At 40.1% G+C, this 22,101-nt stretch overlaps 1 protein-coding gene across 14 annotated transcripts in view; it reads right to left on the bottom strand.

Annotated features, from left to right (window-relative positions):
• RBM26 (RNA binding motif protein 26) overlaps positions 1-7,152 on the bottom strand; it is a 79,247-nt gene extending 72,095 nt beyond the window's left edge. For 12 of the 14 annotated variants that reach the window (XM_020881014.2, XM_020881016.2, XM_020881015.2 and 9 more), the window contains exon 1: positions 6,607-7,152. In XM_020881014.2, the coding sequence (XP_020736673.1) occupies positions 6,607-6,677 (71 nt within the window). In that variant the 5' untranslated portion in view covers positions 6,678-7,152. The remainder of the gene's footprint in view (positions 1-6,606) is intronic. The other 2 variants (XM_020881020.2, XM_020881026.2) reach the window with 1 other exon arrangement.
• Between the last annotated feature and the right edge of the window lie 14,949 nt (positions 7,153-22,101).

The following is a 22,101-nucleotide window of genomic DNA, read 5'->3' as shown; positions in this document are numbered from 1 at the left end:
AATAGAAATGTCTTGTCATTAATCCTGTCTCTTATCATTTATTAGCTATGAATGAAGTATATTACTTAAACTTCCTAAGAGTCAATTTCTTCATCTTTAAAATTGGGATAACAGAACCCAGCTCACACACAATGAATGCATAAAGATTAGCAAATAGTAAGCACCCAATGAATGTTACCTTCTACATAAAGTTGGGGGAGAAAGGACAGTATAAACTATGTGATAGAGAATCAGAATGTAAAGTTTAGCTTTTGTTGAAATTAAGACTTACGTAAAAAGTAGGAAGATATAAACTGGAAAGATAATTTGAAACAGACACTAGAGTTCTAAAAGTCAAGTTAAGAAGTATGCAATTGATTATTTAGAAGTGCTGAAGATTTTGATCACACAATACAATAAACAAGCTGGGTATCCAGGCCAGAAGAACTCCAAACGAGAAGACTGGAGATAGGGAGGTTTGCTAGAAAACAAACTGCAGTGGTTTAGATAAGGAGTGCAGGGTTTCCTACTGACCACTGTCATTAGTAAGAATTATTAAAAGAAAGAGACAGATTATTCCCCCCAATGATTAACTGAATGGGGGGGAAGGAATGGAGAAGCCAAAAAAATAAAAGTTCAAGCCCAAATAGTTTGGAAAAATGAAATGGAAATAAGTGAATATTTTATTTTCAGAAACATACAGCAGTTTGAAGTTCAGGTGAAAAGGATCAGGCACAGAGCTACCAATCAGAGTTTAAGAGTATAAAACTTTGAAGCAGTTAAGCCTAGACATACCTATGAGAAAAATAAATGCTTACAGGTACTCTTGAAAAAGCGCTAAAATTCAAATGCAAATATGTATATGCAATAGCCTGGGGAAGGGAGTCTTTAATCACAGTTTCAAAGCAACTACAACACACACAGTTTTTAAAACCACTGGCACACATTACAATGGAAACCATCCATAGGAATGAATGTGAATAAAGGGTCAGGGGTGGTAATGATTAAGAAAAAAGAGTCATGGGAACAGAACAAAGAAAAATACAATTCAAAGGCAGGAAAAGAGAGCTTAAGGATATAGAACTGCTTTGCGAAGAAAGAGAACCAAAACATTAGGGATCTAAGTCAGAAGTTTAAAGAAAAAAAAGGCAGCTATCAACACTGTCTAATGTCATACACAGAGGTCAAAGAACTAAAATTTCTATAAGTCTTTACATTTAATAAACAAATTCAATGATAACACTGGAGTAGATAATTTCGGTTAAACATGAGTATAAAGAAACTAAGGCATTAAGAAGTAAATGATTGGGGACAAATAAGTGAAAAATTAAAGGCTGACTACTATTTCAAGATTTAACAGTGACAGGAAAAGAAAGCTAGCATGAAAACGACTAGAAGTATGATTTAATTCTTTTTCACTGAGCTTAAGGAATGAGAGATTGACTCTATACCCAAAAGGGTCTGCAGAAAATGAAAGATCAAAGGAGGGGAAGAGTAAATAAAATTCACAAATAAAAAGACCACCTTTCAGCTCTTCCTTTAAAACAAAAACAAAAATAAATTTTAATGTGGTGAGAAAGGTATAGTAATAAGTGTGCGTAAAGGAGAAACAACTACAAAACTCTAGGTTTCTGTAATCTAAAGACTAAAAAAAATTTTAAAAAGACTCTAAAGCACTGATAACCACAATGCCTAAGAACTCTGTTCCTTTACAATAGCAGCTACTACTACAAAAACCTAATAGTAAAAAAAAGTACACATACACAGGCACACACACAGAGAAGCAGGAAAGGATACACTGCATTATGTTGTAGTGAATTAAGACCAAGGCTCCAGAGTCAAAAACCTGAGTTTAAATCACTGTTCAGTCACACATAAGATGTGTGACTCTGGGCAACTATCTTCATTCTTCAGTACCTCAGGTGTCATCACTTGCAAAATGGAGGTAACAGTATTTACCTCATACTACTTGAAAATAATAATACAAAGGTTTAACAATGTATACAAATGTTAACAGTAGCAATAATAGCAATGTAACCTGTGTTTAATCAAACTGGTATTTAACATTAATACAGTGTAACTGTTGTACTTACATCTTAGTTATTACTGTAGCATCTGTGAACCTTATCAAACTTATTTGACTTGTCACAGCTGTTGTAATCTGGTCCGTTGTTTTCTATGTTGTTGGCAATAGATAATATAGCTTTAAAATACCTTGGACTTGAGAGCAGATAACTTATTTAATATGCTTTTCCCTGGTAACTGTTGCTAAAGTGTTAGGCATTAAATACTATATCTGTCTTAAACTTTAAGTTAAAAATTTGGTTAGAGATAAAAGAGAAAGGAAAGGTCAAAATGAGTGAAAGAAACCTAAGCAGGCTGAAATGATGACTGCCTGTGAGAGAGAGCTCCCCAGGTCGCACAGCAGGAACTCTTGCTATTTCAGAACATTCCCTCTGGGTAAATGCTTTTCTCACTGCTAACACACACACATATATATATATCCTGGGAGTGGGGGGGAAGGGGCTGGGATCTTAAAAATATGTCTCATTTAATTCTTTCACCTACAGAAACAGGTATAATTCTCCCTATCATACTAACAAGGAAAAGGGAGGTTCACTTGCCTCTTCACTTAGTAAGTGGCAGAGCTGAGAGATCTGAACACTGGTCTATGTGGACACAAAAATGTTTTCTTTCCACTGCGCAACGCTAACTCCAGAGCACGACCCAGTAGCAGCATAAAATGAGGCATTCTTTTCTTCACTACTAAGCGCAACAAAACCTGGGCACATCATTAAGTCTATCTCCCAGTTGTATTTTCTGAAAAACTAATGGGTTTGATTAGATCTTGAGGTTTCCCTTAAACTGAAAATAATCCATGATTTTATTAAATCACATTTAGTGATACGTAAATTCACAAAGTTTTAAAATACAGCAGAAAACTTTCGTTTAAAAAACAAAAAAACATCAAAAGAAAGCGTAACATTATGAAAAAGAAATCAATGATACAAGAAAGACCAATATCTATTTTATTTTATTATAAGCATGTATGACTAAGCAAATGTTTTGGAGAACAAAAACATCAAGTATTTCAAGATGATAATTTTAACACGTATATTTTCAACAAATTATGAAAAAGAAAACTTGGAATCCTGATATACCTACAGACCTTATAATCAAATAAAATACAGATTTACCAACTTTTATTTCATGTTGAAACTGCAATCAGGTTGACTCCCCACCCCACGCCCCCCAAATGTCCATCTGAAAACTCTCCTCCCCGAAAACCCTTCACTGGCTTCCCGCTATCCTTTAATGACATCCCAAAACCTTAACATGACTCAACAGTCTCATGTAATCTGGCTCCTGTCTCAGGAGCTATCTGCCGCTATGCTTCTCCTGGCTCTTTTTTTCACCTTTACTTCCTTCATTTTAGGGTCTTCATACGATCTGCCCTCAAAAACCTTGCTGTTACAACCCTCCATTCCCATCCTTTTGCCCCAACAAACTACTCCTCATCCTTCCTGGTTGAGATGAAATACTGTCAGGCAACAGAAGTCTTTCCAGATATTCCAGACATATATTTTCATAGCGTTCTGGATTCATCATGCTCACTAGTCTCGTAGTTACTTGTTTAACATCTGTCTTCCCTGGTAAATGATATGAAGATAGTCATTTCATGTCATGTTTCCTACTGTTTCACCAATATCTTAACACACTGCTTAGCACAGAGTCGATTAAGTGCTCAATAAATATTTGCTGAATTAATACATTTAAACTACAAGTCCAAAACCATGAGATACTTCACTAGCGCAAATAGGTAAAAAGTTCTATACAAATTTCAAGTTCTATCTTCCTATGGTCCTGCCTCAAATAGGTGCTATTTGGTTAAAAAAAAAAAAAAAAATCTCTTTAGATAACAAACACATCTTAAAGTTTCACAAAACCAAGGTTAGAAACCATAGGTCTTAAATAACTGGAATCAGCTTTAAAAGTTATCTAAAAGAATTCACCTGAAGTTCAGTTAAAGGGACAGGAACTTGGATAAGGGTTCAATTTTAACACAGCAGTGTAAAAAGGACCAATCCCAGCTCCTCCCACTGTCTAGGTTCTACAAGTACTATCTTATTCCAGCAGTAAAGACTGCAGGGCTACAGTCATCTAAGTATGCTATATGATACCTGAATATGCTTTATTAGAACTACAAAAAAAAAATCACAAGCACACTAATCAGCTATAAATAATCTTCTCTTCAGTAAGAAGAAAAAATGGTAATAAAACTAAGTAATTTGAGAACTGAAAGCTTATACAAGGGAACGCTATTTTAACAGAAAACATTCTAAGTTTTCCATTCACCTAACATTTACTGAGTGCTAATTACAAACCAGACAGGGTTCAAAGATTTTCTTAATACATATTCATTATTTTTCCCCTCTCAGACAGGAGGAAGCAGAGGTACTGAGCTAAGTTACTTACCCAATATCATACAGCAGCTAAGTGGCGGAGGCAGAATTCAAAGGCAGCCACTCTGGCTCCACGGTTCTCGGTCTCAACCACTATACTCTACTGCTGCCCACTCTCTCCAACTCATTGAAACAGGGCTTCTATCTGCACCATCCTACTCCAGTGAACTTTTCAACAAGTTCACCAATGACTTCTACCTTGCCAACACAAGAGCCCCTTCTGTCTCCATTTTATCCATTATGCAGTATCCCACCAAGTTGACAGCCTTCCTGTTTTGTCATACATCTCCTTCATTAGTGACATACATCCCACTTTTCTTCCAACCTCAGACCTGGACTCTCTTCTTTTCCCTATCTACACATTCTTCCTCTGAAACCCCAGTCTCGTGACTTTAAATACTACCCGCATAACTCCAAGTATCTCCACTCCTGGCCTGAGTTCTAGACTCATACCCAACTACCAATTTCACATCGCACTTAGATGTATAACAAACACTTTCTACTTAATGGTTAACATCAACCACCCGTCTCCCCTCAAACTGTTCTCTCCAAGCCTCCTCAACCAACACACATTCAGCTGCTTAGATTAACTTCTTAGTCATAAGTCACCCTTGATTTTCCTTTCCTTTCCCTTATCTCCCACATCCAATCCACCAGCAAGTCCCACCAGATCTATTTAACATATCTATTAAACATATTTGTCTCCGCTCTCACTCTAAGGCAAACTATCTACAGCTTGGCCTACAACTTCCTTCAGCATGGTCCCCTTATTTCTATTCTTGACCCTATAATCTCCACAAAGTAGGCAGAGTTAAAACAAAATCAATCTCTGTCCGCTTTAAATCATCTAATGTCTTCCCATTCGATTTTAAGTAAAATCTTAGCTCTTGACTATAGCCTAGAAGATCCTACATGATTTGTCCCCTTCCTACTTCTCCAACTTCACAACTTTCCTTTTGTTCCCCCTTCACAAGATTCCCTGCAGCCACAACAGCCTTTCTCTTCCCCCATCGAAGCATGATCATTTCCGCTACAGGGCCTTTGCACTTGTCATTCCTTCTGGAAGGAACGTTCTCTTTCCAAACTTTTACACAGTTCCTTCTCCTCCTCAGGTGTTGCTCCGCTGTCGCCTCCTCTGAGAGGCCTTGTTATCACTATTTTACATGGTCCTTTAGTATTACAGTCACGACTCTTACTACCCGAAGTTAGCTCACTTACTTTTCTATTATGCCTTGTCGATTTTGGAATTTAAAAACTCTAGCCCCAATGCCTCCCACAGTACATAGAAGGCGTTTAATACATCTATTAAATAAGTGGATGTTCAGCATTGCATTTTAAATTGTTTATTGTAAATCAGCCAATTTTGATCAAAACACTTGGCTCATGATATATTTTTTACGTATTAAAAGATAAATCCTTAAATTCAATTTTTCCGATCTAAGACATTTCAGTACTTCGAACCCCCCTCCCCAAAACACACACACACACACACACACACACACACACACACACACAGTGACACAGTGCACCTATAGGATTCTACTTAAAACTGCCAAACAGTCCATATGGTTAGACTGCATTTTATTCCTCCAAACGAACAAACGTGCAGAGATGAGAAAGGGGAATTTTGCTGGGCACCTTAGCACCTGTTACATTTTCAGTTAAGAGCCAGACAGCACATGGTAGACACGGCCTTTCTTTCAGAGACAGTATTTAGGTAAAACGTGAATGGGCTGGGCGAGAACTGTTCTAAATCCCTAAAGAGCTGTTCACTTCATTTAAAAAAAAGGGGGGGGGGGGCCGAAGTAAAACAGTCTAGTAAACAGGAGATTATGCTCGAGTTCGACAAAAGAAACCGACGTGGGGGCCCTGGGCAAATAACGAGTTGTGTGTTTACGCTGGGGTCGGTCTACAAATAACGGGAAAACGAGAGAAGAGCCATCGGTTTAAGAACCAACTCATCGATGAGGTAAAGATCAGCTCAGGCTCCCAGGCGTATTCTGAACCTGGGAATGAAGGAACGACGGTGGCGGAGGAGGCGAAAACACAGAGCCCGGGACCTCAGTTCACGCCTTCGGCCTCCACGGCAGGCTCCTGAGGCAACTGGGAGTCCACCTATCTCCCCCTTCCATCCCTGCAAGTAAAACAGCTCCCGAATACTCACATGGGCTCGAGAGTCTTGCTGAGCCAGGACTTGAGTGCCTCGAAGTTTTCAATGATCATTTTAGAAACCATCCACAGCGGCCCCGAGGCCCGTCACACTCCTCCGCCCGCCCAGGTCGCGGCCGCTACAGCCGCCGCTGCCCCCGCCCCCTACTCCGCGCGCCGCCCGCGTGGGCCGCGGTGGGAGGCGCCGGTGGCAGGTTCCCGCGAGCCCGGATCGGCGAACAGCTTCACGGGGACCGCCGTAGGCCGCGAGTCCACGGGGTGCCAAGAGCTCCCCTCCCCGGACCCCGGCCCCGGCTGAGGCAGCAACGGTTTGCCCAGGCCCTCCCCCTTCCCTTCACCCCAGCGAATCTTCCTGGACCAGAGCGCGACACGCGCCTAGACACGGGCTTGCCCTCAGCCCTGAAACCAGGTGCTTGCTGGCAACGCAGGAGAGGAAAAAGTGAAGAAAGCGAAAACGAAGGGCAGCTGAATGGGAACGATTCGGGGGGTCTTCCCGGCTCCCAGCACCCCCAAGAAGATGGCTGCCGATAAATGTCGCGAGAATTGATGAAATCTCGCGGTGACTCCCGGAGCCTGCTGGGAAGAGACGTAATTTTTTTTTTTTTTTTTTTCCCCCGAGTGCACGCTGGGCAAGTGTGGCGAGCGTTGATTGTTCGCCTGGCTTGTGGGCCTTGTGCTTTTCCAGGCTTTGGTCTTCCTAAGGAGCAAAGAATTTGTTTTTTTTACTCAGAGGGAAAGGCCGCTGCCTTCAGAACCAGCAGGAACTTCAGCAGCTCTAACTCTGTACCAGACGGCGTGGCCCATTGACTGGAACGACACTGCTACTGAAGCGCTTTCTTGAGAGTATCCTCTCGGATGTGTCGGCACACAGGAGATCAGGGGGTTACAGGTGTGCTGCGCTGTGCCTCCTCCGTTTTTTCCCAGGGTTCTGCAGTACTCTGTTTTGGATATGCTGTGCTGTGGACAAGATTGGGAAGAACGGGATGGTCTCATCTAAACGCACTGAAACTTCCGGAGGCTTAGTTAAGTCTTGTCCAGAATTATTCGATTAATGGGCAAAACACTATTGATACACTAATGACCTAGGGATTCCTCCAGCCCTTAGTTCTCAAGTAGTTTGCTATTATCCAAAACTTTCAGACTTAACCCCTAGCTAGAAATAAGGGAAGTGTTGTGTTTTTAATTCTCTCCATTTAGAACTGATTCAACCAATTCTGTCCATTTAGAATTGATTCAACCCCAGATAGGGAAATGACATAATATCAAAAGGGAGAGCCTTTCTGTCAGCATCCTATATAAATTAACTTCATTAATCCTGGGTGGCCAGATAAATTTGATTCCTGCCTCAGTAGTTCTATTCTGTGTTATTTACTTCCATTAAGGTACTAGGTGGGATTTTACAAAATGTCTACTACCTGTAAACTATAATAAATTAAAAATAATTCACAATATAAAGACACTTAAAGTAGACCAGTAAAAAGCTTTTTATGGCAGACGCAATGGTAGACTAAATTGTTAAGAACTCTGAGTTTGTAATTTTCTAAAGTGTTCCTTAAGCAATAAGTGGAAAAGATTTGATCAAGAAAATCAAGACATTTGTAAAATGTAGCATAAAAAGTATTTTGCTAATTAGAAGCCAGCTTTTGATTAACCAGAGTGTTGATTAAAGTGATTTAGCCGGATGAAGCAAGCTGAATGCAAAGGGGCAATTGTTGTATGTTTCCACTTATGTGAGGTACCTAGAGTAGCCAAACCTGTAGAGACAGAAAAATAGAATGTTAGTTGCCAGGAGCAAGAGGGACAGGGGAGAATGTGAAGTTATTTTTTAATGAGTAAAGAATTTCAGTTTGGAATGGCGAAAAGGTTCTAGAGATAGGTGGTGTTGATGGTCACACAACAGTGTGAATTGTGAGTTCAGTTCAGTTACGTCGCTCAGTCGTGTCCAACTCTTTGGGACCCCATGGAATGCAGCATGCCAGGCTTCCCTGTCCATCACCAACTCCCAGAGCCCACTTAAACTCATGTCCATCGAGTCAGTGATGCCATCCAACCATCTCATCCTCTGTTGTCCCCTTCTCCCACCTTCAGTCTTTCCCAGCATCAGGGTCTTTCCCAATGAGTTAGTTCTTCACATCAGGTGGCCAAAGTATTGCAGTTTCAGCTTCAGCATCAGTCCTTCCAATGAATATTCTGAGCTGATTGCCTTTAGGATTGAGTGGTTTGATATCCTTGCAGTCCAAGGGATTTTCAAGAGTCTTCTCCAACACCACAATTAGAAAGCATCAATTCTTCAGTGCTGAGTCTTCTTTACGGTCCAACTCTCACTCCATTCATGACTACTGGAAAAACCATAGCTTTGACTAGACAGACCTTTGCTGGCAAAGGAATGTCTCTGCTTTTTAATATGCTGTCTAGGTTGATCATAGCATTTCTTCCAAGGAGCAAACGTCTTTTAATTTCATGGCTGCAGTCACCATCTGCAGTGATTCTGGAGCTCAAGAAAATAAAGTCCGTCAACTGTTTCCATTGTTTCCCCATCTATTTGCCATGGAGTGATATGACCAGATGCCATAGTCTTTGTGTTTTGAATGTTGAGTTTTAAGCCAGCTTCTGCACTCTCCTCTTTCACTTATATCAAGAGGCTCTTTAGTTCCTCTTGAATGGTGAACTGTACACTTAAAAATGATTAAAGTATTTTTTTATATTTGCCACAAAAAATGATTTATAAATTTAATATTGCTAGGGAAAATGTAAAATCCTAATTGTTTAGTCTGTTGTTTAGTAGCCTTGCCACAGGCTGACTCCACCAGTGTTTTCAACCTCATCACCAACTGTTGACTCTTCTGTTAAATGCTATCTACTCCTGTAAACTGATTTGCTCACCCTTCCCTCCCCTAAACAGTTACTCACTGTTCAGGGAATGCTGCCACTTAACTTCTTTCTCTGGATACCCAAACCTTGCCCACCCTTCTCTTTCTATGATCACTGCTGCTATATTTTTTAACCTTCTCTTATTTTTCCTAAACAATAGTAACAGCCTTTTAATTTCTCTGCCCTTAGCTGCCCTCATATCAGTTCATCTTCAATGCCTTCATCACCATTACTTTTAATAGCAATCTTTGTAAAATGTGGATGTAATCGTGTCACTTCCCTGCTTAAAACATGTCTCAACTTCCACTTTGTCTTCAGGATAAAAATCTAAAATTCTTAAATATCTATAAAAGACCTCTTATAGTCAAACCCTTCCTATATGCCTTAGAAACTTTACTGCTTTTCAGTCTTTGCTCCAGCCATCCAACTATTTCATCTTCCTTGAAAAAAATGTGTGTTCTCTCACTAAACTGATCCATTGCAAAATGTTTCCCTCCCTTGTACTTGAACCCCACTCATCCATCAAAATCCAGGGCATACAGCAAGCATCACCTTTAGAAAACCATCCTTGACCTCTCTGCTCTAAAGCAGGAGTGCCTCTGGGGCTTCTATCACATCAGCCTGTACTTGTGTCTATTGTAACAGTCATTGCTTTATTTTTGCAATTATCTGATTATCTGTTCATTAGTAGACTAGGTTTTCAATCTCCTATTCCATGCCCAGCCCTTGATATATCAATTTGTTAAATTAATTAGTTAAATTTGTTAAATCAATTAGTTTAATTAGTTAGTTAAATTAGTTCAATTAGTTAAATTAATTTGTTAAATTAATTAAATTTGTTAAATTAATCAGTTACAGCCTTGCTGCTTCCATGAAACCTTCCCTGAACAGTGTAACTGATAGCAATCTCTTACTCCTCTAAACAGTTAACAGTGCTTGTTGCAGTAACTTATAGTGCTTGTTAACTCCACGAGTCATCAGTGCTTCCTAGCATGATTCTCTTTCTTAACCACTGTTTATGCCTCATCAGTTCAGTGCCTCATCTTTGGCTTTGTCTTCAAAGGTGATAATTAGCTAATGTCATAATCAGTGCAACTGAGAAAAGATTAAAACAACTGCCACAGACTACGTTCTCTATTCAATAACAACACTTCAGAATCTCCAGTATTAGGTTACCTACTTAACATTTTCCAGCACACCATATTCCTTCAAAGCCCTGTGACTTTGTTAGTGCTGTTCCTTTTGCTTAGAATGACTTTCCTCACTGCTGAAATGCCAGATAGCCGAGGCAAATGTTGCCTCTTGGTTCTTACCTGTACTAGTGTGTGTGTGTGTCTGTGTGTGTGTGAGTGTGAGTCACTCAGTCGTGTCAGACTCTTTGCGACCCCAAGGACTATAACCCGCCAGGTTTCTCTGTCCATGGGATTCTCCAGGCAAGATTACTGGAGTAGATTACCGTTCCTTTCTCCAGAGGATCTTCCCAACCCAGAGATCAAACCCTGGTCTCCTGCTTTACAGGCAGGTTCTTTACCATTTGAGCTGCAGGGAAGTCCTATAGAATAGGAGTTAAAACAGTTTAAAAAATAGTTTTTCATCTGTCTGCCTAGTTAGATTATGAGTTCTTTAAGCACTTGGACTCAAGTTTATTCATCTCTGTTCTTTCTGCACTTGGCATAGTGTCTGGAACTCAAAGCTGTTGAAGAATATAGGAAGAAAGTAGAGCAGGGGAAATATTTTCGATAGGTAGGTCATAATGATATATCTCCTGGTAGACCTGCATCTCCTTATAATTTACTTAACTGCCCTGATCCTAGGAATATTCTCTGGAGTATACTTAACTCCTCCTTAGGTTCATTTAGTTCTCTCTCCTAGCTGATGGAGACAATCTTATTATCAGTGGTGCTTCAGGAGTTTTGCTTAAAAACTTAGCCTGTGTTTCACTGTCACAAAGATTTTCTGTATTTTTTGCTTCTATTTCTTTTATATTCATTACTTTTTCCAGAGAATCGCATTTAAGTGTTTATTCTGTCTGGAATACGTTCCTTTATTTGATCTACTGTGAGGATCTAGCCTTTTTTTTTTTCAAACAGCAAGCCAATTTTTGTCTATGATTCTACTCAACAGTCTCTCCCTTCCCCATCGATTTTTGATGCCACCTTTATCATATATGCATATTTCCATTTATGTATGACTCTGGTTCTGACCTTTTCTTCAGTTGGTCTCTTTGTCCATGACTGTGCCAGTTCCATGTTGTCTTTATAGACTACCTTACTATGTAACAGGGAAAATCCTTCCCCTTTGCCCTTCTCTTTCAAATTTGTCATAGCTAAACATGAACTCTTGGTCTTCCAAATACTTCTTAGAGCAAGAATATTGAGCTTAGCAAAAAAGAGAAAAATCCTTTATTGAATTCATTGAGTAGTTTGGGTTGAATTGGCATTCTCTGTGAGGCAGTCACAGAGGTACGTTGCTCAGATCTGCCTTTGAGAAAGGACTCGCTACCCAACTGCAAGGCATGTAGTTAGCTGGCATTCTTCACTTAATTTCTTCTGGATCACCTCAGCTTCCAAGCTGAAGTTACACTATTCTCAGGGCTACCTCTCTCTCCCATGCCCATCCTCAGCTAAAGACAGCAGGTGTAGGATAAGGATGTACTCAATATTAGGATGCCAGTGGCTTTGTCAGTCCTGCATGGCAGTCTGATGACTCCCCCTGTCCAGTACAACTTCCTCCCTTTCTCTTTCACAAATACTATTGTCCAATAAACCTTTTGTACTTCTACCTCTGTCTCAACATCTGCCTTCCAGAGAACTTAACCTATGACACAAATCATCCAATTGATTCTACTTTTATAAATTTTTTAAAAATTATAGTTAACAATAAAATCCAACCATCCCTTCTGGCCCGGTAACTTCTTTGAAACCATCCCTAGCCACCTTAATTTAATATGATCTCTCCCAGGACAAATCTTTTACATTCTAACAAACCTTTTTCTTACTATGGTCGTCATTGACTTAGCCCCTATCATTTTACTTTTTGCTGCACACACAGTTTAGACTCTATGGCCTCTTTAGCACTCTGTTTCATCAGTCGCTTCCTTATCTCCCATTTCCACTCTTGTACTCTACAGAGTCTTTCCAATTCATCACTCGACAAATGTTTACTGAAGGTCTGCTCATTTTCAGACATACTACTACTCTTTACTGACAATACAGTGATGAACAAACAGGTGTGGTATCTGCTCATGAAGCTTATAGCCAGACTTCGAAAGGGAGACATTTAATGGAAAGTAATATAGGAAAAAAATGTTAACGTTTATAATTAAATTTTAATCTTTAATACAAACTATTTAGGTATTATGAAAGAAAACAAATATGAATCATTATAACAGTTTAGACTGGAAAGACTAAAGCATAGATTCTCTTAGGATATAGTGTTTAAATGGTTAAGAAAGGGAATAATGAGTAGAAGCTAGCCATGTGAAACAAAAGAGAGACAGGAACATTCAAGGCAGACATAATAGCTTGTGGGATGTTCCTGAAGTAAGGATGAGCTGGATCTGCAAGGAAGACAGGTGGGAGGGTATCGAGTTAGGGGGAAACATGGTGTGTAGGTCAAATTAGGTAAATAAGGGCCATGTTAAGATTTTTGAACTAGATTTTCTTTAAAATCTGATGCACATTGAAATTTTTCCATATGACAGGATGAATTGAACACAAGAACAAACACACGCAAGGAAGACAGGTGGGAGGGTATCAAGTTAGGGGGAAACATGGTGTGTAGGTCAAATTAGGTAAATAAGGGCCATGTTAAGATTTTTGAACTAGATTTTCTTTAAAATCTGATGCACATTGAAATTTTTTCCATATGACAGGATGAATTGAACACAAGAACAAACACACGCATGCATACTTCTTTTAAAAGAGAAAGGTTAATTAAATTTGGGACTTTTTCAGTAAAAGCAGAAGGGAGGCAAATCACTTTTAACATAATATCAGCAGGATTTTTATTTCTGTCTAAGTGATCAAGAGCATGTTAATAAAGGGAATACAGTTTTCTCATCTTGAGATTAGACACTGATAACTTGGAAAGAAAATTAATGCTTACTGTGGTGAGATATACCCTTAGGTAATTTAAGAGAAAAGGCTTCAGCAATTGCTAACAGTGTGAACTGGGATTAGAGGACATTCTATCATTTCCCTTAATAAGTTCAGAGCACTTCTAGTAAAACGGTTTGTGAGACAATCTCCAGTGCTTCAGTGGACTCCATTTATACCTATGATTGTTTATGATGACTCCGCAGAGCACTACTTTTGTGAAAGGGACCCAAAACAATACAGAATAAGAGAACTAGGAGTCACGCTATGAATGTACTGAAATTTTTATTTTATTCCATGTAAGGAGAAAAAAAGGGGTTCCCTGGTAGCGTAACTGGTAAAGAATCCACCTACAATGCAGGAGACCCCAGTTCGATTCCTGGGTTGGGAAGATCTCCTGGAGAAGGGATAGGTTACCCACTCCAGTATTCTTGGGCTTCCCTGGTGGTTCAGATGGTAAAGAATCCATGTGCAATATGGGAGAGCCGGGTTTGATCCCTGAGTTGGGAAGATCCCCTGGAGGAGGGCATGGCCACCCACTCCAGTATTCTTGCCTGGAGAATCCCAGAAGATAGAGGAATCTGATGGGGTAAAAAAGAGTCAGACACAACTGATCGACTAAGCACAGCACAGCAGCACAAAGAGAAACAAAATCCTTAGACTGAAAAAAACAAAAATACTGTCCAATAAAAATATGTGAGCCACATACATAATTTTGTAGTGGCCTCATTTTCAAAAGTAAAAAAAAGTAAAATTAATTTTAATAATATATTTTGTCAGCATATCCATAGTATTATCATTTCATTGTGCAATTAATATAAAAATGGTTGAGATATTTTACTTTGTTGTTGTTATTAAGTCTTTCAAATCCAATGTATATTTTTACACCTACATCACATCTCAGTTCAGACAGGCTGCATCACACATGCTCACACATCACTAGTGACTTTGGTACTGGACAGGCCAGCTTTCAAACTTTGGAGGATGCCTCTTGTGGGCATTTAATTGTACCTGAGGGCTTTGTTTCAGTGTTATTAGTTATTTCCCTCTGCTCAGATTCCAGCCCCCAGTAAGAGTGGGCTTGAATTTCAAAAGCCCTAAATAAGGTTCTGCATGGTTACTTTTGTAATAGACAGTTTTGTCCTAAGACTTCTAAGGAAATGAGAACAAAATGTAGAGGTGAACCTTCTTCAAAAGACTGTTTATTCCTCCCCCCTCTTCTATTAGCCATAGTATAAGAGAGACAAGGGGAAGACAGGGTACATAGAGTTTTCTTCTGATTGTTAGCTTGAAGGACAAAGACATCCCCACAATGAATGTTGGGTTTATTTTTTCTTTTTTTTTTTAAGCAATGGAATAAAATGATATGACAGAGTCCTGCAGAAGATTTCTAGGGACCATATGGATATAAGCCTGTAAATACCTACTTCTCATGAAATACCTGAGTGAAGTTTGTGGATCTGCTTTGCTTTCTCTTGGGGTGGTTTTCTTGAGGTCTTTTTCCTTACAGTAGCTAATGGGATATCCTGTGTAGCACAAAAGATGAAAGGAACCCCAGGGATCTTGGCTCTAAGTGTAAGCTGTCAGACTCACTCAAGCTATGGTTTTTGTTCGCCAGTGTTCATTTCTTCAATGAATGCATACTGAGAGCCTAGTATGTGACTATGAATTGCCCTAGGCCCTGGAGATACAGATGTAACTAAGACAGGCAGGGTCTCTACCTTCATGGTACATGTATTCTAGCCAGTCTACTAGGCCCTCCAGGGATCTCTTTGCCTGCCTTAATGTATTTTTTAATGTTTTTTTGTTATGGAAAATTTTTGATGTGTACAAAAGCAGTAAAAAGTATAATCTTTCCCATCATTAGTTTCAATGATAATCAACTCCTGGTCAGTCATTTCACTGATACTCCATCCTTTCTCCTTACCCCCATTTAAGTTATTTTGACAGACTGACATCACATCAATTCACTGACAGATAATTTTAGTAGTGTCATATATTTGATTCCGCTGGAAACAGATTTTCTACACTTGTCATCATTTGTGGCAGTTTGTGTAGGAGACATTTTGTGTGTGTATGAATATGTAATACATGTATGTATGCAACATATAGCATATATATCATCAACCTTCCTGCAATCAGTAATATATACTGAATCTCCCTCTTAAGAACACTTAGAATCTACTCACTGTCATGCAGCCTAGACTATACACCACAGCCAAAGAAATCCATAAAAGCCCATTGTAATCATGTCACTACTTACAGCCCTTCACTGACTTCCATTTCTCAGGATGAAGAACAAATTTATTAACAATGATATCTAACTGAAATTAAGTATGTTGTATGATATTAAACCCTGTGCTCTGTACTTTATTATGTTCATCATCACAGTTTAGCATCTCCATTGTACAGCTGAGGTAATTAAGGCATTGAGGGCCGAGGCATGGCAGAGATTGAACCCAGGTCAGTAGACAACAAAGACCGCTTCTTTAACCACATCTTTGCTCGACCTTTCATTAACTGGTGCCTGCCTGGCTCTCCACCTTTCTCTCTCACTTCTTTACACTCTACAGTGTACTTTACATGCTACAGTGCTGCCACACTAAAGTATTCATAGTTCTCAAAGAAACAGTAGTGCGTATGCAATAGACAAACTGGTATGTGCTGAATACCAACACAGGAACATGAACATATTAATATATTTTAGAGAATTCAAAATTTCCTTTAAAGTATTAAACTATACACAATGAGAAAAATCAGAAGGACTTCCCTACATTCCTACATGTATTTTATAGTTAGCATTAATTTTTTAAAAATTTTATTGCTTATTGATTTATTTTTGGCTGTACTGGGGCTTCACGGCTGTTCAGGCTTTCCCTAGTTGCGGCAAGTGGAGCTACTCTCTAGCTACAGTGCATGGGCTTCTCACTGTGGGGGCTTCTCTTGTTACAGAGCCTGGGCTCCAGGCACTCAACTACTGGCTCAGTAGTTGTGGCACAGGTTTAGTTGCCCTGTGGGATGTGGAATCTTCCCAGACCAGGGATTGAACCGGTGTTCCCTGCATCAGCAGGGGAACTCTTGACCACTGGACCTCTAGGGAAGTCCTGAATTTTAAATGGAAGAACACTGCAGTATTTTTGATGCATTGGACCTATAAAATCCTTAATCTATTCCTAGCTCTCCTTTATTCTATTTTAAGGATGCTGTCCTCTATTCTGTTTCTTGCACAAGGAGTCCCTTCTGTTTAGAACGTTTACTCTGCCCAACCCTGTGCTTTACCTAATTTCTAATCGACCTTCAGCATCTACCCTAAAAGTCACTTCCTCCAGGAAGACTCCTCCAGCTGGGCAAAGTGTTCACAGTGCTTATCTGATTATAGTTATTATCACCCTGGAATATTAATGTTTGTCTATCTACCACATTAAAAGTTTAGGTTACTTGAAGGCAAAAGCCTTTTCCATTCAAAGTTTTATGCTTAGTATCCAACATATAATAGGTAGTACTTTTTTTTTTTTGTCCAAACAAAGGTTTATTAGCTTGGTGCAGCAGGGAGGTATACACATGATAGAGAGTACATTTTAAAAGGTGGAAGTTAGGGAAGATACCTGTAGAGTTTGCAGGACTGGAGTTAGTCATTGGATGGCATTGGCAGAGATTGGTCAGAATTTGTAAACTAGGAAGTCGTTGGAACAATCAGTGGTCTAATCTTCAGAAGACATGACTTTGTGTGTAGTTACTGCTCAGATCATCAGCTTCTCGGCAAAATTCAGGCTTAACCTAAGGAAACCACTAGCTAGGCCAGCCAGGTATGACTTAAATCAAATCCCCAATGAATATGCAGTGGAGGTGACCAATAGATTCAAGGGATTAGATCTAGTAAACAGTGTACCTGAAGAACTATAGATGGCGATCCATAATATTATACAGAAGGCAGCAAACAAAACCACCCCAAAGAAAAAAGAAAAGCAAGAAGGCAAAGTGGTTGTCTGAGGAGGCTTTACAAATAGTGAAGAAAGAAAAGAAGCGAAAAGCAAGGGAGAGAGGGAAAGGTACATCCAGCTAAACACAGAGTTCCAAAGAATAGCAAGGAGAGACAAGAAAGTCTTCAATGAAGAGTGCATAAAAATAGAGGAAAGCAACAGAAAGGGAAAGACTAGAGATCTCTTTAGGAAAATTGGAGCTATCAAGGGAACATTTAACTGAAAGATAGGCACAATAAAGGACAGAAATGATAGAGACCTAGTAGATTGCAGAAGAGATCAAGAAGAGATGGAAAGAATACATGGAAGAACTATACAAAAAAAAATCTTAATGAACCTGGGAACTGTGATGGTGTGGGCAGTCACCCAGAGCCAGACATTCTGGAGTGTGAAGTCAAGTGGGCCTTACGAAGCACTGCTGTCAAAAAAGCTAGTGGATGCGATGGAATTCCAGTAGAACTATTCAGAACCCTAAAGGATGATGCCATCAAATTGTTGCACTCAATATGTCAGCAAATCTGGAAGACCCAGCAGTGGCTGCAAGACTGGAAAAGGTCAATCCTCTCCCCAATTCCCAAGACAATTGCTCTCATCTCCTATGCTGGTAAGGTCATGCTTAAAATCTTGCATGCTAGGCTTCAGCATTACGTGAACCAAGAATTTCCAGACATCCAAGCTGGGTTTAGAAAAGGCAGAGGAACCAGAGATAAAATTGCCAACATTTGCTGGATCATAGAGAAACAAGGGAATTCCAGAAAAACATCTACCTCTGTTTCATTGACTATGTTAAGCCTTTGACTGTGTGGATCATAATTGTGGAAAGTTCTTAAAGAGATGGGAATACCAGACCATCTTATCTGCCTCCTGAGAAACCTGTATGCTGGTCAAGGAGCAACCGTCAGAACCCTGTATGGAGCAACTGATTGGTTCAGGATTGAGAAAGGAGTATGACAGGGCTGTCTGCTGTCACCCTGTTTGTTTAACCCATTTGCTGAGCACATCATGAGAAATGCCAGGCTGGATGAGTTACAATCTGGAATTAAGATAGGCTGGAGAAACATCAACAACCTCAGATTTGCAGATGATACCACTCTAAGGGAAGAAAGTGAAGAGGAACTAAAGAGCCTCTTGATGAGGGTGAAGAAGGAGAGTGAAAGAACTGATGTAAAACTAAAAAAACTAAGATCATGGCATCCAGTCCCATTACTTCATGGCAAACAGAAGGCTAAAAAATGGAAGTAGTGACAGATTTCCCCTTCTTGGGCTATAAAGTCACTGCAGATGGTAACTTCAGTCATGAAATCAGAAGACAGTTGCTTCTTGGCAGGAAAACTATGACAAACCTAAACAGTGTGTCGAAAAGCAGAGACATTACTCTGCCTCCAAAGGTCTGTATAAGGCTATGGTCTTCCCAGTGGTCACATACGGGACCATACGGGACCAGCTTCTGAGAGCTGGACCATAAAGAAGGCAGAATGCAAAGAATTGATGCCTTCGAACTGTGGTGCTGGAGAACACTCTTGAGAGTCCCTTGGACAACAAGGAGACCAAACTAGTCAACTGTAAAGGAAATCAACCCTAAATATTTGCTGGAAGGACTGATGCTGAAGCTGAACCTCCAGTATTTTGATCACCTAATGCAAACAGCCAATTCATTGGATAAGTCCCTGATTCTGGGAAAGATTGAGGGCAGAAGGAGAAGAGGGCATCAGAGGATGAGATGGCTGGATGCCATCACTGATGCAAAGGACATGAACTTGGGCAAACTTTGGGAGATGGTGAGGGACAGGGAGGCCTGGCATGCTGCAGTCTATGGGGTTGCAAAGAGTCGGACACAACCAGGCAACTGAACAACAACTGCTAGGTTAGTTTGTTGCCTTATTCAGAACACTATGAAGTGTTGTTAAGAGTCTGATTGTCTTGATTATCATGGTTTTGTACAATTTTTCTATTTTGTGACTCATGATACAGTTTTGCAAGTCGTTTCTGTTTCAGCTTTCAGTCCCCCCCTCCACCTCCTAGGTGCCAGCTGAACTGGTTTTTCCTTTATCAGAAGAACAATGATAAAGTTCCTGTATTCAAGAAGTTCCCAGTTTAGGTTATTACAATATAATCTGACATGTGTCATAACAGAGATATGAGTAAGTTGTTACAGAGTTCAGAAGAAAAGACTAACTTTTTTTAAACTACCATTTTGTGGAAATCCTGCCATATGCAGAGCTCCATATATAATTATGTACAAGGCAAGTTACATATATTATTCTTAATCCTCAGCAACCCTATGAAATCAGTGCTGTTTTTCTTATTCTTGTTTTAAAGTCAGGAAATTGAGATTCAAAAAGATTAAATAACCCACTGAAGGTCACCTGCCTAAGAAATGATACATCAAGAACTTTATTAAACATTTGGTGGTAGGCACTGTCCTAGGCGCTTTATCCCATCTCCAAAGTAGACTTTTGAAATAACCACTGCTGTTTATCTTATTTAACTGTGGAGGAAACCAAGAGCTGGGGACGTAAAGTGATTCATCTAGGATGAGAGAGCCTGTGATCACATTGTAGAGACAGAATTCAGACCCACGCAGCCTGGCTTCACGGTCCATGCACATCACCACTTTGCTGCTGCTCTTGAGCCCTGCCATTGGGTTCTTACATCTTTGTTCTTAACCACTGTACCATTGTGCATTCATTGGCAGAGGAGAAGTTTTACAGAAGGGTTGCATGTAGGCCAGTGAGGCAAATAAGTAGGATATTTCCAAATGGGTCAGAGAGAAGCAGTGCCATTTTATGTGGAGGAGGGGCCTGTACAAAGCCCCAGGGGCAGGAAAGGTTCTGCTCACTTGGGGAACGGCATTTGAAGAACTCTGAATGCATAGGGTAGGGAGTGGTGGCACCTGATAGAGACTCATGTATTGGGACCAGACAGGGACTTCACAGTCGCCTCTCACACTTGACTGAAAGGATGTGCTTCTTCTCAATGCCACTGTTGGTTCTGAATAGCTGTTCTGATCATAATGCATCCCCAAAGGAAAGAGACTTGTCATCATCAAAGGTGCTCATGCTAGAGACAGCTCCAAAAGAGAATGTCCACAAGTGGGTTAAGCAGAGAGACCTTTAGAGAAAAAGTGCTGCTTAGAGATATTCTTATGTTACCACTTTCAATCAGTCCAGACTCCTGAAGAGTAGCTTTTATTTATGGAGTTCTGGGAGATGACATGTATTTGCTCTTTACAACAATCCATAAAGTAGGTATTGTTCATGTCCCAACTGTATAGATGAGAGAACTGAGGCTCGGAGGATTCAAGGAATTTGGGCAAGTGGTAGAGTCAAGATTTCAACCTAGTATGTCTGATTCTAGAGTCTATTTTGCCATATAGCCTCAAGAATCTGTGTCCTTTTAGCTTGTGAGTGTGCAGAATGTTCCAAACAAAGCAGGCAGGTAAATGCCTTGGAGAGCTAGTAGTCAAGAGAGGGAAGAGCAGTGGTGAGACCAAGAGGGGGGCACTTAGAACTTCATCTACATCCATTCTGTATCAGACCCACCCCATCTGATACATCATTGGGGTTTATTAGTTTCCTTGGTGGCTCAGATGGTAAAGAATCTGCCTGCAATGCAGAAGACCTAGGTTCAACTCCTAGATCAGGAAGATCCCCCAGAGAAGGGAATGGCAACCCACTCCAGAATTCTTGCCTGGAGAATTCCATTGACAGAGGAACCTGGGAAGTCCATGGGGTTGCAAATAGTTACTGCTTGGATAGCAAGAAATAATCCAAAAAACTAAGGCATAAAATTATGATTACCCTTGGGCAACAGAGCTCCCCTCAGGTTTTCTGGGACATGGGCTCACTAGACAATTAGCAGATGTGTTTATGTTGACCCTTCTGTTACCAACCTAGTGATTTTCTTAATTAACTAATGACTGGTAGCCTCATTAGGAGCTGTAGGCACAGAAAAACCTTCACTGACTCTGGACAAGTGATGATCTTTGTGAATTTGGGGTTATGGCAGTTCACTTCCTCATAGAGTCAGGGAGAAGGTGGCAGCGTCAAGTGAGCTCTGACTGCACATTCTGAAGATGAAGGAAATTATTTATTATAATTTTTTTCTAGAGAGTATGTGAGTGGATTATTAACCGGTTAACTTAACCTAAGATTGACCTGTTCCTTTGGCCCTATGGTTGTCCCTGCCAGGGGCAATAGTAGGTCATGTAGCCAACGAGAGCCTCAGGTGTAATTAGACCAGCAGGGTCTGAATCCTGATTCCTTGATTTATCTTGGGCAAGTTGCTCAAACTTTCTGCACATTAGATTTTTTCACTTCTAAAATGGGAATAATAAGATAACACATTTGAAATTGTCATTTATCTTCGGAGAGGGGAACTTCTGCATAGTAATTGTGATGATATATAAATTACTATAGTAATGGGCCCCACAATTTGTTCACACTTTCCACATTCATGCACTTTCACAGTTTCCTTCCACAGTGATTTTGGACTTAGCTGTGTGATTTGCTTTGACTAAGTGAGACTAAAGTAAATGTGCTG

This window comes from Odocoileus virginianus, chromosome 8, assembly GCF_023699985.2.
Source record: "Odocoileus virginianus isolate 20LAN1187 ecotype Illinois chromosome 8, Ovbor_1.2, whole genome shotgun sequence".
In the NCBI taxonomy this organism is placed as follows: domain Eukaryota; kingdom Metazoa; phylum Chordata; class Mammalia; order Artiodactyla; family Cervidae; genus Odocoileus; species Odocoileus virginianus.
This window is presented reverse-complemented; position numbering and strand designations above follow the sequence as displayed.